Source organism: Ptychodera flava, chromosome 7 (assembly GCF_041260155.1).
Source record: "Ptychodera flava strain L36383 chromosome 7, AS_Pfla_20210202, whole genome shotgun sequence".
NCBI lineage: Eukaryota > Metazoa > Hemichordata > Enteropneusta > Ptychoderidae > Ptychodera > Ptychodera flava.
Window position 1 is genome coordinate 46,187,088 of NC_091934.1, and position 19,254 is coordinate 46,206,341.

At 37.0% G+C, this 19,254-nt stretch overlaps 1 protein-coding gene across 1 annotated transcript; it reads left to right on the top strand.

Annotated features, from left to right (window-relative positions):
• Positions 1 to 233: 233 nt before the first annotated feature.
• On the top strand, positions 234 to 17,604 carry LOC139137714 (60S ribosome subunit biogenesis protein NIP7 homolog). The gene is made up of 6 exons (XM_070705958.1): positions 234 to 452; positions 7,699 to 7,785; positions 8,176 to 8,314; positions 9,121 to 9,261; positions 10,489 to 10,635; positions 17,192 to 17,604. Exons 1-5 carry the CDS (start codon positions 397 to 399, stop codon positions 10,606 to 10,608), a joined length of 543 nt encoding a protein of 180 aa, XP_070562059.1. The 5' UTR covers positions 234 to 396; the 3' UTR covers positions 10,609 to 10,635; positions 17,192 to 17,604.
• Positions 17,605 to 19,254: the final 1,650 nt, after the last annotated feature.

The window sequence follows — 19,254 nt, forward strand, 5'->3', positions numbered from 1 at the left end:
TAAAGGTAAATATCCACGCTGTTGCCACGCGACCAGACGCTGACGCGAACATTCGTAGAACAACTATTAAGATTGGCGTACCGGTCATTAAAAGTGCTCTTTTCAGTATGAAGATTATAATTTTTAAAACATTGAGGGTCCAAGCAATGTTTAAGAACTTTTTGTTGTCGTACTGTATATAATAATTTCGTGGACAAGCCAACATCATTACCCATGAGGCACTGCGAATTTTTACGAACCTGCGCAGTACATGAGAAGAAAAAACGTGCAGCGAGCGAGGTTTCTGCAGGGATACATTTTCGCATTGCTTTCTTTTAGTTTTAATAGCCCCATTGCAAGGCATTTGAGCAAGGATATAGACGCACACATGTATTGAACCTAAAATTATTCAGCAACATGAGACCGCTGACAGATGAAGAAACGAAGGCTCTGTTCGAAAAACTGTCCAAATAGTAAGTAGAGGGCAAGAATACGAGAATGGATCGGAACGGGGTTGTTGACTTGTTATATACACTGCAGCATCTGGTATGTTAAGTATGGTGTACGGTGTTCGTGTTTTTCGCGAGGAAGGTAACTTATAGATCGGAAAGAAATGTAGATACGAATTTACTGTAAGAGATAACTATCATTTGGTGAGACCGTGATCATACCAATTACTCTGCCTGTGTTCTACTGCCCGTGTGCGACGCACCACTTCCGGTCGTCCAAATGCTTGTACAAGTACGCCTCTCTTTGTGTGAGCTTGAGAGTATATACATTGCTGTGATGAAATTGGAATGGAACATTTGTAGTTTATCTCTTAAAGTTTACCGGTAAATGAGAAAGTTAAAACTATGTGTGGTCACATACTCCACAACTTGAGCAATGCCTTCACCATGATCATACTGAATTTAAAACTTCAATCACACGTTATTGCTGTGTACATCCATTGTTGTACAGGCAGAAAGACCAAACCCTACAAATTTTTGTTTCGATACAGCCATTTATTTGCATATTTATTGCTTGTAATAGTACTTAAAAAGTAGTCAAGGTATTGATGATGAAGTGACATTATCATTAAAAAATGAATAGTTTTGTTGTTTGTTTTGTGTGATTCAAAACATCGCTCTTGCTGTCATGCAGGTAAAAAGACTCCGCTACTACCTCCATACTTTACTATGTACCGGTAAAGATGCCAGCAATTCTTGACCGCGGACATCCGGGAACTTGCGGTATTTCTCGTCATTTTTGCGTCACACTGCCGTGAGAGCAAAATATTGAAGTGTGGATTTTTCAACCTTTATACCAGTATTCAAAGTTTCAACATTATGTCAATGATAAACACTAATTTCTGTCCTTTGTCACATAATTTCTGCATTGTTCACTGTCCTGTGTAGTCAAATCCCAATTCACCTCACTCGTGTGCGTGAGGTGAAAGTGACATCACTCCGCGGTGAAGAATATGACGAAATGAGCAGCAAATTACGTGTAAATGTATTTCATTTTACAAACTCAACTCAGTGTGCGAGATATACACAAGTAGCTTGGGTATTCAACACATTTTAAAGTAATGAACTCTTTTACCACAGTAAGTCACAATAGCACAAGTCTTTCAAGACAGATGGCTTATCAGTTAATTGCTGGGTTTTGATTACATGTATTTGATTACGAGTTGAAAGGTATATGTTGAAGTATGTTCTATCTCATTGTGTGATGTGAAGTGAGCTGCAGTAAAATGTGTAGTATTATGTATATTTTTGAACACAGATAGCATTCTTCAACTGTCAACTGTTGTTAAGAAAGTTCAGCTTCATCAAAGGTTGTGTGATCAACTGAAAAGGTGTCTATCTTGGGGCAGACTTACCCCATGCTGGTTGATAGAAATGGGTTTTTCCAATTGAAAATGGACATGCATTGTTCAACTGATTCAGTACTCCAGGAGATCTCGCTATGATGGTACAAACACAGTCCCTCCACACCATGATACAAACAAACCAAGGTGTGCAAATGTATATGGAAATACACATATTTCTATGCGCGTTTGTGCATAGGGTTTTGTTTGTATCTTGGTCCATTCATGTTATAGGTTTAGTCCATGAATGACTACAATCTGTGAAGGGATACAATAGTATATTGTTTATACTTTTCATACAACATGCTTGTCTCACACATTGAGTTTTGGAGCCTAAATGAAATCCACTGTCGAAGTAGATCAGCTGTGTCAGTGATGTCATTCCGTGATTTCATTCAGGTATTTCATTCAGGTATTTCATTCAGTGATGTCATTCAGTGATGTCATTCAGTGATTTCATTCAGTGATTTCATTCAGGTATTTCATTCAGGGATTTCATTCAGGTATTTCATTCAGGTATTTCATTCAGTGATGTCGTCGCTATTTACTTCGTTCATACAGGCAAAATTGAAACGTTTCAGCGACTTTATTTGTGATTTGTAAACACAGGGGATTAATAGTTTGGGTCCGCTCGTGTCCATACTCACAAAATTAAGCCATTGTTTTGATATTTAAGACGTCTTAATGCGCCCTCTCGAGTTCAAAAGGTGTGTATGGCCAAGCATACTGCATAACAAGATGGCTGAAACGAACGACGTCGTACTGGCTGTAAAGAATGTGAAAGAGGCTCCCCACCGAACTATCCAAAATGTTTTTGTGTCGAGTTTGTGTTTTATTCGTTTCTAAATTGTGTTCCTACATTCTTATCCGATTGTTTGTGTTAATAAAAATGTTTGTTTCGCCTCGCCATAAGCTTTCTCACACAAACAAAACATTACCGTCCACACTAATCCAAACTTCCCTACAAATATCCGAGGCAAAACAAAAATTTTTATTAACACAAACAATCGGATAAGAATGTAGGAACACATTTTAAAACGAATCAAACACAAACTTAATGACTCAATCGAATATTTTTGTGCCCAATTAATAAATCATATAGACAATCTCAATTCTCGGTTTATGGCAATTTTTGTCGACTGATAAAAGTCTTTTCATCTTCAACATTCCATTCTAATTTCACCTACGGCATATAATATCCTAACCTCCTGTGACTTTCCTTCTAAACGTTGATTTGCCTTGTGCACCAAAGAGATGCTGTATTTTATGCCAAACGATGAAAAATATGTGAAGAAATAACCATGTATCAGTCAGTACGGCAGGCGAAACCCGGACGGCCATACCGATTGGAGACAGAGCAGAGTAGATCGAAACGCAAACGGGGTGTTATTATAGGAAAGGCGGTGACTTATTTTACAGCTGAATAAAATGCTGTCTCTGGTTGTGTAAGTCTGTTGATCGAAATATATATTTTGTTCCCAGTTGATTAATCATGGGGGATGGCAGTCTCGATCTCCCCTTTATGGTTCGATATTTACTGACTCGTTCCCTCTCATTTTTGTCAATCAATGAAAGCATTTTCGTCTTCCATGTTCAATATTACTTTGACCGATGTTACATCCTGACCTATACTGTCATTAGTTTTGACCAACGTACAAAGATATTGCCCATGCGTCCGGCTGATGAGATGTTTTGCAAAACGGTGAAGAAATGGGGGCCCGGGAGACATCGATGTCAGTCTTTCCGGACTGTTTACATGTAGCTAATAGGGGATATCAAAGGAGATGAATCAGTTAGTTGAATAAAACATAACTTTTCGGACTTATTTTATGTCAATTTTGTCAATGTCGGACTTTTGATTCAAGAGAAACCAGAATCACCTACAGAGATGTCTGTATTAAACACGACGCACAATTGGGAATAGTTTGTTATGCTACTGTCGGTCTCAGTCGTGGTGTCTCTCCCATAAAATTTCGAAGCTATAGGTCTACACTTGTCGTTTCGATTCACAGGTAGCGGTACACCGATGACCAGATATTGTACTGTTCTTAAAACTAGTCTAAGCAATTTTACGACACTGCACTATTTGCCATCGTGTCTCCCCGTGAACGTCCTTGAATCTATGGACGTGACCATTGTTTTACTGCGCCCATTAGAGTGTAAACCCCTGTTCGTTACCAGCAGAATACTTTTTAAAGTTCTGAACATCAGTGTACACTGCGTGTATAAGCCCTAAACCTAGTTTAATTCAATTATGGAAAGGTATTAAAGAATAAAGGGTCGTTACAGTTGCTAAAATTGCGAGAAAAACAGCACTTTTTACTCAAATAGTCCTATTCACAAGCTCTATTGTTTTAAATCACGTCCATGGTGTGCTGTTGATTTTCATTCTTTCGTGCAATTTCATTCGCTTGAAGCAATTATCCTTTCATTTGACTGCTCTGTGGGACTCTTCTGAATATGTGTTTTGGATAAAAAGAACTCTACAGTGAAGACATAAACTTCGACGGTGATAGGTATACAATATCGGTTCTCGACGGTGATAGGTATACAATATCGGTTCGATGTGTGAAGATATACAGATTACAAGTTATTTTAGAAGTTCTCAAAACCAGTAAAAATAATTCTGCGCGCCACTTATTGATAATTTCTTCTTGTGAACGTCTTGAATCCGTGACCGCGACCATTGTTTTCGAAGTGTTCGACGGTGGATGATCGGTAGATTAATGAAGATATATGTTACTGAACTATCGTGTGATTGTTTAATAGCATGGTTAGGTAATAGACGGTGTAGTCTGTAGAGGCGATACGGCGAAATTCCACGGCCCAAGGGAGCGTACATCGCATGGTTTCGATAGACAGAGCCGTCGGTTTCCATAGCTACTACGTGAAATCCGGCCTCACCGATGTCCCGGGCCGATGTCCCTGTCCTGATTCGGAGAACAACTTTCAAGCTGCGTGTTGAGGTTCAGATGTCCGATTTTTTCATATTCAAAAGGCTTATTGATTTACAGAGAACGCCCGTCTTGTTTTTAGCTTTAACTTAGCGCAAGATGGCAATTGAAAATTCAAAGCCAAATAGCCAGTGGGAAAAAAATAGACGACTCGCTCTCACCAGCGGTCGAGGTCGCAATGAAAAAAAAATCGAAGTCTCTGAAATCGGTATCATTGCTCCGCCATGTTTATTGTTGGTCGTACGGCCAGTTAAAGTCACAGACTTTCTTCAAGGTAAAGTTCATATAATTGCCATACCGCGAAGTTCCCTGTGCATTTCAATATGTCTATTGGAAGCAAAAGCGCCACGGACATTCGATCGATGGTGATGAACTTTCTCCAGGGCGTGACATGTCACCAGTTACGAACTTTACCGGTTTTCGATACGAAATATGCAATATATTATCAGCGTTGTTCACGTTGTGTTTTGAGTTTGATATGGAATATAACAGGAAAACACTAACAATTAGAGTGACGATAGAGACCATGCCCGATACGGAAAAATTGACATCAACTACTTGCAATGAGCAGTGACCTGAAACTTCAGACTGATATATAAATGTCGACAATATAAAACATTGAAATGCCGGAGAGAGAGGTTTACGCGGTCGCGAACTGATTATACTCTTTCGGATATGACTTCGGTGTAGACGATACACAGACATCGAAAATGTACACCTACTTTCCAGAAATTCGACTAATCTTATAATAAAGAGTGGAACAAATCCAAAAGTGTTGGTGGAAGTAAATCTTCAGATGTTGGTTTTCTAAAGTTAGATAATACTTACAGAAATATGGTCGTCATAGTCTTCTTTTAAAAACTATTATCTTCAACACCACGTTTCTTATGATCGGTGATGTCATTTTTTATTATTTTTACAAACTTTCAATGCATCAAACGCTATAAGACTATCTCATCTGCCTGTCAAGGAGTTACAATATATTTCCAAGGGCTGGCACACGATGTCAACTTACGTGTCGTCCGTCGAGCGGCCGGTGGCAGTCTCACAGATTGTTCCGTTTGTAATCGCGGCCACTTTGATTTTGATGTGACACCAACGTGCGTTTGAGGTTTTTTTGTTACGAAATTTGTCGACCTCACAAATTTCACAGTCCATGCTTTGAAGCAGTCTCAACATGGCAAACATGTCTCGCTTAAATTTCATCCTCGTCGTTCCAAATTAAATTCGACCACTAAATTATTTCGGCAGTTTTAATTTCCTATTAATTCGATGTTTTTCAAATCGTAATGAATTTTTTCTGGTCGAATTGATAGGGTTTTTGGTAGCAAGCTTATCTCTTTGTCGGACCAGTATACCGCGAGATGTAGTACTGTGTTCGGCAGCCATGGCGAAAGTGAATATTGTATGTTGGTTGTTGTTTGTTTTATGTTACAAATACCTGTCGCGTGAGGGCGTTTGAAACGCTTCTGAAGCGGCTCAGTCTGTCCACACAGCGATTTGCGGATAGAGTTAATCCCTACAATGGCTCTGGTCGGGCCGACTAAACCGTCTCAAATCTGAAACGCTTCAGAACCACTTCGGAGTGTCCACACATAACTTTCTGTGTCAGTATTGGCCCAGAACCGTTTCAGAGGCGTTTCAATGGCCTGTGTATGAACGGCATAAAGTTATTGGTTAAGATTAAATGGAGATAAGTTTTGTAAGCTGCAATTTCAAAGTGCATGATAATTTTCTCTGTATTTCTGAAGACAACAAACCCATGAAGGCAAACAAACAAACAAGACAACAACAACATGTTTCTATCAGGCAATGGTTCTGTAGCCCCAATGAACAGTGCTATGATTGAAGATTTTCACCTTTGCTATTTTTTGCACTACATGTACAGCAAATTGTTACTTATGTACTTGTTACAAATATTTAAGGTAGCGGTACAGGCTAGAGCGTCAGTTATAAACTTCAATAAAACTATTAAAACATAAAAGTAGTCAACATTCTCTGTGGAATAAAAAAACTAGACATTTGGGGTCATAAGCATTGCAGAGTTATAGCCCGTTGAAACTTCTGAAAAACTGACCAAATAAGAGGAAGTTGGGGAGTCCTTAGTGTATTAACTATGGTAGAGGTCCCCTAGCTTTTAAAAAATATTTGAAAAGGGAAGTCATTTTTTACTGTTTTTTAGGAAAGTTTGACAAGGCAGTGCTTGCATTCAGAATGCGTGACTGCTATTATAAATGCATTTTTAGATTCTTTGAGTGTCAAAGAGGTGTCAAAAGTGAGATTAACCAAAAGACTGCTCTTTGACTTCAAAAGAGGGGTGCAAATATGGCTTGTTTTCAACAATTTTGACAGAATAACAGTTTTCCTACATAATTTTATACCAATTAAATCCAATCTTTGAAATGAGATATGGACATGGAATTTTTACAGCCTATTAACAAGGTTACAGATAAGATTTGTACGGCACAATTTTCCTGTATTTGAAGTACTTTTTGAAAAATCACATTTTGAAATTTGAAAGAATTTTTAATAATTTTTTGATATGTAAACCCATGTAAAATCATAAAAACAAATTTTATTTACAAATCCTGCCGTACAAATCTTACAATTAATAGTGTCAACATATTTATAACTAATTTGGTAATATTAATTTATTATTAAATTCAAAGATGTAAAAAAATATGAAAAATTAAATTTTAATATTGATTGGTGTCATATTTCAAAATCATGGCTACAAATATACAATTTTTATATTCTTTGGAGAAAGTTTTAACTAAGGGAGTTATCCTGAAAATTTGAACTAAATATCTTGATTCTAACACTTGAAACTTGACATTAACTCTGAGAAAAGAATTGGTGCAAAATAGCCTTTACCGCTACCTTAATTGATTTTATTGTCTTGCTATCTTACAGCATTGGAGAAAATATTAAATTGCTAATAGACCGACCTGATGGCCAGTATTGTTTTCGTTTCCATAGAGACAGAGTTTATTATGTCAGGTACGTAAACTGCTCTCACCACGTCAAATTAAAAGGCAAATTTTGATGACTTTTAGAAATTATTATAACAGGAATCAGTAACAAAATTTCCTATTGAAATGATTATCATCACATGCTGCTGTAATTATGACAGGTGCAGAAAGAAAAATTTGGTCACTTTTCTGTCAGTAGAAGCAAATGTTGCATGCGTGATTATTTTTGGCAACAAACCTGAAATAGCAATCAACACTGTATGAAAACCAGGAAGCATTTTTCATACTGATCACTGATTTTAAACTTTGTATACGCTGTTCAAACACACAGTGTACATGTAAACTTATGTCAATGATGTAATTAACACAAGTGTAAAACTTTGAAATGCATTTAGAATAAGTATTTTCATTTTTTCAGTGAAGCATTGATGAAGAGAGCTGCAAACATTAGTAGAAATCATCTTATAAGTTTCGGAACATGTTTTGGAAAATTTACGAAAACACAGAAATTCAGACTTCACATAACAGCGTTGGATTTTCTTTCTCCGTATGCAAAGGTGAGAGGATATTTTTCTTCAGTTTCAACTCAGAGGCTGTCCATGATGGGGGTTCAGACAGGAAGACTATCCCTGTGTTATGATGAGCATCAGTTTGTGATATAATATGGTAAATGGGTGGATTTTGTTTATGAATGAAATATTAATCCTTAAGCCACAATGGTTTGGCCAAAACCCATTGTCATCAATGGTGATTGTGGACCTGTTTATAGGAAAATGGGGTGAGCAGGATAAAAGTGTATATTGATTGGCTGACTCACTAAAACTTTCAGTCATTCTGTTCAATGTGTCCACGAAAATTCATTTTTTATTATTTATTCTAATATTCAATGGGAAATAATTCCTGGCAAGAAGATGTCCAAGTTCCACCTTTTTGTGTGTATGTGTATATATATATATATATATATATATATATATATATATATATATATATATATATATATATATATATATATATATATATATATATATATAATATATATATATATATATATATATATATATATATAATCTCACAGTATGACATGGGAAGTCTTAAGACCCCTTTTGCCCAATGTTTTTAATTGCAAATTCTACAAAATATAATTTTGTCAGTTTCATTATTGTGAAACAATTTGGAAATACAACTGCTTCATCGTACTGTTGAATTTCTGAAGTTGGAGGTGCAGAGAACACATACTTTGGTAATATTTCTCAACTTTTTTATTGTACAAGTAATATTTAATTATATGTATGGTAAGATATAGGTATGTGGTGATCATGCAAACACAGTTTTATATTAAGATGTAGATTTTTTTTCGTTTCAGTACAAAGTTTGGGTAAAACCAGGAGCAGAACAATCCTATCTCTATGGCAACCATGTAGCAAAATCAGGACTTGGAAGAATAACAGAAAACACACCACAATACCAGGGTGTGGTTGTATATTCCATGAATGATGTACCACTCGTAAGTATTGATAAATAAGTTTACTGTCAGTGTCAGGCTTGTTATCCCTATACTGCCAAGTCTATGAAAAGTGGTACAGAGCCAAAGCCTCTCTTCACCAACTTTTCGTGTCTCCTGATATATAAGAATGTGACACACTTTGCTCAGCTGAGCAATTTGAGAATCATAAAATCCACTTAAGGTAGTATGCACCTCAAAAGTGAAAGACTTAAACTTTTGCTCAGACTTTCCTCAAGGAATCTTTCAACTATTTTCTTTCAAAATCAAGAATTAAAATTGGGGGTCACTGTGCAAATTTTGGTATTTAGAGAAACAAATTACCCAAGGTGTACCAATAGTTGAAATTCAAACTGGCCACCATCTCTGTGTTAACTCTATGGGAAAAATAAAAAAATGATTTTCAAAAAACTCAGAAAGTAAAAGTTTTTATTTCTCCAAGGGCTTCAAAATGAGCCCCCAACAAATGATAGGTCAGAAAAGAGTTGTAAAAGTTTGAGAGTATGAATATCTGTCCCTGAGGTACATTGTACCTTAAATATAATGTGTGTCAGTGTACTGGACAGGTTATTACAAATAGACTTTACTGAATTTGACTGATTTGGCAGGCAAATGCCCCTGAATGCCAGTGTACAGGCATCCTGAAAATCAAGGTGATTTTCCACAGGATTTAAGTCTCTTCATGAAGCAGTGGGAAGACCCACTAGAAAAACCCAATTATTTATGTCAGGGAGATTTGGCTTGGCAGATTCACTACGAGGGGATTTTTAGGGATGGGCCACCCCTCTGTGTCTGGACTGCTCTGTTCATATGTTAGTAACTGTACAAAAGAATGTAATTTCATAACAGAAGAATATGTAAATTATGCATTGTTATGCAAATTGGTCATCCCTCCGTTTTTTCCAAGCTGCAGAGAACATTGCCAGGTGTACTTCAAGTGCGCCAGCTACTGTATTTCAATCTGTAAATATGGAAAGTAACTGTATATGAGAAACAAAGCAATTGAAGCCATTGACGTTCATTTTACAAAAGCACACCTGAACCTGGATAGGAATGAGGGGATGAGAGAAGAGTGTTTTTGATGAAATTTATCAATTTTTAACCCTTTGACTGCCATGGTTTGGTCCAATCCATTGTTATCAGTGGTAAGTGTGGACCTTTTTACTAGGAGTTCTGGGTGAACAGGTTAGAGGTAACATCTGTGTTTCTGTGATTGTCTTTTCTGTTCAGGGTTTTGGAGTTGCTGCCAAATCAACACAAGATTGTAGAAGAACAGATCCAATGAACATTGTAGTTTTCCATCAAGCTGATGTCGGTGAATACATCAGAAGTGAAGATACCTTGACGTGATGAACCCCTCTTGTTACAGACAATCAGGTGTGTTTCCTCAGTAAACCCCCTCCTCCCATTATATACTATCAGGTTGGTTTCCTCAATAACGCCCCTCCTCCCATTGCAGACTATCAGGTTGGTTTCCTCAAGAAATCCCCTCCTAACTTTGCAGAGTATCAGGTTGGTTTCCTCAATAACCCCCCCTCCTCCCATTACAGACTATCAGGTTGGTTTCCTAAAGAAATCCCCTCCTCTCATTGCAGAGTATCAGGGTTGGTTTTTTTCAATAGCCCCCCCCCCCTCCTCCCATTGCAAACTATCAGGTTGGTTTCCTCATTAACCCCCTCCTCCCATTACAGACTATCAGGTTGGTTTCCTCAATAACTCCCTCCTCCCATTACAGACTATCAGGTTGGTTTCCTCAATAGCCCCCCTTCTCCCATTACAGACTATCAGGTTGGTTTCCTCAATAACTCCCCTCCTCCCATTACAGACTATCAGGTTGGTTTCCTCAATAACCCCCTCCTCCCATTACAGACTATCAGGTTGGTTTCCTCAATAACCCCCTTCTCCCATTGCAGACTATCAGGTTGGTTTCCTCAATAACCCCCTTCTCCCATTACAGACTATCAGGTTGGTTTCCTCAATGACTCCCTCCTCCCATTGCAGAGTATCAGGTTGGTTTCCTCAATAATCCTCCTCCTCTCATTGCAGAGTATCAGGGTTGGTTTCCTCAATAACCCCCCCTCCTCCCATTACAGACTATCAGGTTGCTTTCCTCAAGAAATCCCCTCCTCTCATTGCAGAGTATCAGGGTTGGTTTTTTCAATAGCCCCCCCCCCCCTCCTCCCATTGCAAACTATCAGGTTGGTTTCCTCAATAACCCCCTCCTCCCATTACAGACTATCAGGTTGGTTTCCTCAATGACTCCCTCCTCCCATTGCAGAGTATCAGGTTGGTTTCCTCAATAACCCCCTCCTCCCATTACAGACTATCAGGTTGGTTTCCTCAATGACTCCCTCCTCCCATTGCAGAGTATCAGGTTGGTTTCCTCAATAATCCCCCTCCTCTCATTGCAGAGTATCTGGGTTGGTTTCCTCAATAACCCCCCCTCTCCCATTACAGACTATCAGGTTGGTTTCCTCAAGAAATCCCCTCCTCTCATTGCAGAGTATCAGGGTTGGTTTTCTCAATAGCCCCCCCTCCTCCCATTGCAGAGTATCAGGTTGGTTTCCTCAATAACCCCCTCCTCCCATTGCAGACTATCAGATTGGTTTCCTCAATAGCCCCCCCCCCCTCCTCCCATTGCAGACTATCAGGTTGGTTTCCTCAATAACCCCCTCCTCCCATTACAGACTATCAGATTGGTTTCCTCAATAACCCCCTTCTCCCATTGCAGACTATCAGGTTGGTTTTCATGATGTGTTATGGTTTCATTAATGTCGTAGAAAGTAAGAATTGAAGACAACACATTTTAAAGGTTATGAAAACTGATTTCTTTGGGAACAAAACAATTTTCTGACCATTGCAGATGGTTGGGATGAGAACAAGCATCACTGCTGAGACAAATATTGAATTGAAAATTGGTCTGTGTCTCAGAACACATTACAATTGACATATCTACATTGACTCAGAAAAAAGCTCACAGTGGAAATGAAGTTACCAAGCGTTGCCAACATTACCAAGCGTTGCAAACGCTATCAGGCATTCCTGTCAATGCTACATCATAACTTGTGCAGCACCCACTCCTCATTTATGTGAACCCTTGATAGAGAAAAATAGAGTGTCATTAAGCTGATTAAATTTGTAATCTGTAATTACGTTACTGACATTAATGGCTGTAAATTGAACAATCAATAGTCAGAACAGTCATGTGAATTATTATTATTTGTTCATCAGTCACTGGAATTAGTTCATTAATCACTCTAGTCAATTGTAAAAATATTACATTCAAATTGAAAAGTTCATTACATCCCAATTGTTGCATTGGTTGTACCTGTTGTCAAGGAATTTGAAACATGGAGCAGATGGAATTTAATCTTCTGCACTTGCATATCATTCACTGGACAGTAATGACATACACTCAAAGGGCAAATATTTTAGATTTTAGCCTAACTTTCCAGATACAATTCTCTTTTGTTTGTGTAAGTATTTAGTGCATATATAGACTTTGTATAACTGTGTTTACAGTCCCATGTTTTTTTAACCCCTTGACTACCTATGGCGCCGGATATATCCGGCGCCATATTGAATTACCATATACCTAGAGTGCCGGAAATATCCGGCACAGTTAAATAGGCGTATTTGCTTCGTTTTTGTCGCTAAAAATCCCGTAATTTCGGCGTCGGCACGCAGCGCGACTAAGACTGATGTATTCCGATCTGGCCTGAATGTGATTGCGCCCCCGTACGTCCGAGTATGGCCAAAATCCGGAAGCAAATGTCGTGACCCATGACCTCGACCCTGAAAGGTCAGGCTGATCACAGAAGCGTCGCGCTGATTGTTTACAGTTTCAGAAGTACGGACGATCGCGAAGATGTTTATGGTTTGTTTTTTTAATGAGATGAAATGTTTATTTATTGAAAACAAATGATTTATATGTAAATATGTTCTATTAACAGCAATATTCGTGAATGAAACTAGATGAAACTATAAGCAGTGAAATTTTACTAAGCAGCCATATTATCAATATGACTGGTCACATGACTGGTCATGTGTTTGGTCATGTGATATTTTGTTCCCTAAAATGTATTTTTAAATATTGTGAATTATTTTTTGATAAATCATAACCATTTTAGATGCATGCTTCTGCAATGAAGACATAAAGCAGGTGTTTACAAATATAAACTGTGTTGATTTTCAAATACAGAATCATGTCAGATGCTGATGTTTGTGGTTCATTTACTCTGCCTTTTGTGAGAAATATCTCAAATAGGTACATGATAACATCTATAAATAAGGTAAATGGTAAATATTATTACATATATGTATTACAATACCATGAAAATTGCAACTGTATTCAAATTTGCGTCATTTTATGGATTCAAAACACGAACTGATGCTTCAAATATTCATATTCTTTGCCAACTCTGGTCACATGGTGTGTCATGTGATCAGTCACGTGACCTGGAAATACAAAACTTATGTATGAAAAAGTGGGAAATTTCGTGCTGATTCAGAAAATATATGGTTTATTGGTACTAACTTAATTTTTACTCTAAGCAGTGTTCATGCAATGACCACACCTAAGATTTTATCAATATTTCCATAAGGGCCCTGGTATATAGGAATACATTGGCCTTGGTAGGCAAGGGGTTAAATGAATTCAATGTATTAAATGGCCCTTTTTTAAGTTTGAAAATCTTGAACTTTCAAGACATGCAGCATGTATTTTGTACAGCTGAGCATTGAGCTGAGACCAAGACATGAAGGTCAACCAGCTTGAGGAACATTGCTCTTAAAAATCAAATAAAAAGGTACAATTATCTGAATCAAGATTACTTCCTTACAAACATAAATTGCCAATTAAAATAGACCTATACTTATCCTGAAGGATGCTGCAAAACATGACTTTGGCCTGTAGGGGGCGCTCTGTCATTGTCCAATTTGCAAATGTCACACTTTCACCTTTAATCAAATTCAAATATCCTAGTGTTGGTGATTAAAGGTAAAGGTATCAAATAAATGATCTACATTAGGTTTTAAACAGATTGACTGTGTTTTCAAAATTTAAGAACAAAACTGATATAATTTTTCAAACAATCAAACTGGAATGATTCATGGTCCAAGCATAGACAGTCGAGAAAGAGGATGGGTAGCTACCGCAAAGAACAAAAGAACTGTGAAGAAGTGACAAGCCATCTATTTTGGAATAATTAGAATGTGTGAATCGATTTTTGCATAATTATCAGCTTGGCAATAGCCACTGCTCGACATCGGTAGTTTGCAGTGAAAAACTTCATTTAACTTATTTTCAGCATAAAGTTGTCTTTCCGATTGAAGGTGGATTCCGTTATCCTAAAGATAGAAATATTCCTAGATGTGACAAAGAAACAGTGCATTCCTTCTGAATGGGATTATTCTCTGCTACGAAAAAGATGTGTTTAGGACACACTGAATGTAAGGCCTGCAAGCATGTTTTGGGAGATTATGCGACAGTTGGATGGTAATTGGGTTTGTTTATCAATGGGTATGCAAATCCAATGTAATTTATTCCAGAGTAGTTCGTTCAAAGGAAATACCGCAGTTTCCCCTCCTGTTTTTCGACTGTCTATGGTGCAACACTCATTATTGTAGACTCTGTCAGTTACCTGCTGCAAGGGGTTTAGTGGGGAATCATGGGATATATATCAGTAAATGTCAATGTAGCATATTTATGCTCCATCACTGTCAGTGATTAATGAATAAATTGTAGCAATTAATGAGCAAATTAAATTAATTAACATAACGTTTCTAACTATTGATTATTGTGATTGTGGTGATTCAATGTCAGTAATGCGTTTAACAGTTATAATTTAATTAGTTATTGCACTCTAATTTTCTCCATGGATAAGGATGTAGATGTAGAGTAGATCGCACAAACCATGATTTATGACAGTTGAGTCCTCATTTCTTCTGTAGACTATATCCTGTAGTTAAAGTATGTAAAGAACATACAGTGTTGCAGACCTGACTGTTTTGTAGTGTACCTGAATCACCAGCATATAGAGTTACTAAGGTCTTCAACGATCAAGTCTCTCCTCTACTTGTATTACATTTCAGAAATTTACCTGTATATTTAGCGCCAAAGGGTATGCTGTAGATATTTTGTCCGTGATTGGATATCCTGTGTTATATGCCTTTCATACAGTTTGAGTTCACAAAATCACTTGGTCAAGATTTTATAAGTTTTCTTAATGAAAAGAACATGGAATGGTCTTCCCACACTTGCATAGTAATCTGCTTGTCATAAGAAACAAACCATGCATGATTATGGTGGTACATAGTACAGGTAGTATGTGCCTTGAAAGTTAACCCCATTGAGCGCCAAAGTCAATTTTTGTCGCCTTTGTAAAATATATCAAAGTCAATTTTTTTTCAGAGTTTTGACAAATTTTTGATATAAGTTTGGTCCAAAATTATCAAAAAAATTACAGAAAACTTCATAAAAATTGGTAAAATGTTGCACAAAAATTTTGGTGGGAAAAAATTACAGCACTCAAAGGGTTAAAGACTTAAACTTTTGCTGATACTTTTTTAAAATCAAGAATGAATATAAGGGGTAAGTGTGCAAAGTTTTGAAGTAGAGAAATGAATTACCTAAGATTTACCAATATTTGAAATTAAAAATGGCTGTCATCTCTGTGTTAACTCTATAGCGAACAATAAAATTTTGATTTTCACAAAGCTGAAACTGTGAAATTTTTCTTACTCCAAGAGCTTTACAATGAACCCTCACAAATTTTAGATCAGAAAAGAATTGTGAATATTTGAGCTTCAGAATATCTTCCAAATGTACATTTTACCTTAACATAAACCGAGTTGTCTTTTTTGGTGATGCAGTGGGAGTTTTCAGTTATGCATATAAAAGCATACCCTGGTAATTTACTCATTCCATCATTGGTAGATTTTTATTTACAATACATCACTTCAATTTGTGAAATTGAAGCAAATAATTATCTTATAAAGCCGCACCATGTATTGTGAGCTATTTTTCTCGTCACATCTAACAGAATCTTCAGCCACAAGGCTCTCCATGATGGTTACTGTACAAGGTGTGATTTAAAATATCAGACTTGGTGTTGCATAATGGATCTCTGTTCTCTTACTGACTAAAATAGTCATTGCTATAATTTATGCGTGTCATATTTATAACTGCAGTGAATTTAAAGTTCACTGTATGTCAGGAAATGTGCATTAGCAAACCATTGCAATGTGTCAAAATTATTCTGTGAAGTCTCCCATCATGCATTAGTTGGATACACTGACATGCGATTGGCTGCTTTAACATTTTCACTCCTGTTGTTTGAATCAATCCCATAGTTTCCTATGGTACAGTTGGATCTTGGTGGAGGATATGGGGTGTAAGAGTTGAAGAATGCACCTCGGGGACAGATATTCAGACTCTCAAATTTTTACAGTACTTTTCTTATCTAGCACTTGTTTTGACTCATTTTGAAGTGCTTGTAGTCCAAGTTTTCACTGTCTAAATTTGGTAAGAATCAAAAATTGAAGTTTTTACCCAGCGAGTAAACACAGTGATGTGGCTATTTTGAATTTCAAATATTAGTAGATTTTATGTAATTTTATTTTCTGGTACTAAAATTTGTATGTTGACCCTTGACTTTGATCAAAAGTTTAAGTCTTTCACTTCTAAGGTGTGTACCCCTTCTGTTTCTTAAAATGTCACCAGTAAAAATATCAAGTCAATTGAACTGAAAGAGGCAATATTTTTGTGGATTTGTCTGAATTCTCCCCTCCCTCCACCTCCCACCCCCCAGCTGTGTGCAGATACAGGAAGGATTGACATTTTGTGTGTAAGCTTTTCCCTCTAAACTTCGCTCAGTATTCATCTGTAAGTTTTAAGAACTGTTTCATTGTAACCTTTCTCTTCTGTTGACAGATATTATCCTGACATGACAAAGCACTTCAAAATCTGAGACTACTCAAACAACATCTGTAAGGGTTGTGGCCATTGATGATCTTCAGATGAAGATTCCTGTACAGTCATTCATCGACCAATGGGAGGAAGCCTTTCATCTGCATTGACATCAAGATCAAAAAACTGCTGCTGTAAGCAAATATGTCATAGCTACCTGTATGAAAGGTCACAGGTCAACCCTTTGAAAATAAAATGCAAATTCATTGTTGAAGCCTATCCATCGTATACATGTAGATGGTTGACCTATGACCTCTATAGAAAATGCTGTTCAGTAATATTGTTACAGATGGTTAGTTGATGTATTTGTTGTGGTGGAATTCATGTACCTCATTCCATTTTCAATTTAGAATAAAAATTTAAAAACCCTGAAATAATGGTGTGTGGAATTGTCATGTTTCCGTCACTTTGTGATTGTAATAGTTGTGCATCATGTGAAATATTATCAATAAATTTCATGATGTTGCAATCTTTTGTTTTTCACATTTCACATTACATTGACACAGCATATCTATCATATAGATCATAGTAGACTGTCCGTCACTGTTCTTGTCTGTTGATGTCAGGTGTATGTACAACATTTCTCTGTTTTGCTGTGCTGTGTTTCATTTGCCAATGATGTACCTGCATATGTCACTTTGTATGCTTGATGTTTCTTCTAGCAGTATGCTTCGTGACATTTTATATGGCATGGGACACCGTTGTTCAATCGATTTCCCTGTCTGTAGGTAGACAAGTTGTCACAAAGTGTATCTCAGTTGCTAATGATATGTAATCCTAGCCTAAAAACCAGTTGTTTAGTAGTAAACCACACATTTGTTTACAAGTAACACAGTAGCTGTGTTTTTTTTGTTGCAAATCTGATAGATACGGCACATTGTTAATGGTGAGCATTCAAGCACTTTGCATCTTGTATTCTCTATATTTTATTTAGGACTTGTTGAAAACCTTAAAATCTGTTGTCATGACAACTAGTGACAACTCTTTATCAGAGCTGACGTATTTGCTGCTAATTCGGTTTCATTCATCAGCATTTTAATGCTGCAACAGCAGCAGATGTTACCAATTGTCAAAATTGAGGCATAGAAATATTTCATGCAAATACATGTATAGATATCATGTATAGATATAGATACCCTAGACAACACAGAGATTTGATTGGAGAGATTTGATTGGTCATTGAACATCGATACACTTGGCTCTGATATTGTTTGCAATATTTTTAAATACAATGCTCAAATTTATTTTTGATATACCATTCATTGCTGAACTAGACGTGAAAAAGGAATTGAAATGTAAGATATTCTGTGTAATGGCTTTGTGTGAAAGAAAATATCGCCCACACTAGGTGTGTAAGATCATGTAACACACGCACCTTTGAATGTAGTTCATGGATATGTTGTATGTAAGTCTTAGAGTTTCCTCTTCAGGGTAGTGCTCTTTAACCTTTTCCTGCCAAGTCCAAATTCACCACCAGGTCAAGATGCTTAAAATTAATGAAACACAACTTATTCCATATGATGTATTTTAACATAATACTGTACATTTGAAGGCTGTTGAAAACAAAATACTGTAAAGTTGATTTTTGGGGGGACAAAAGATGCTATAACATACCAAGCCAAGTGGGTGAAAATACATCATGCTTTGGCTCAATACCGCTTTTTACTGACTTGGCTGATGGGGAAGTGATACAATTATTACTGTCTGGCAGGAAAGGGGTTAAGTTAGTATTAGCTGCAAAGTTTGAAAATTTCATTATGAGCTCATACTTTGACGAGGACAGTTTAAACTCTGCTCTTTCCTAATCTATGCAATCATAGGTCACTGTGCAACATTTGGGATTGGAGAAACAATTTAATGAAAATTTACCAGTATTTGAAGTTCAAATTGATGCCAACTGTATAGAAACAGAAACAGGATGGGATGAACCTTATTCCACAGGCTTAAAAATGAGTCTATATGAGCAGCAGACCTGAAAAATATTACACGTGTATGTATGGATGTGCATACATGCTTCCTACCTATAT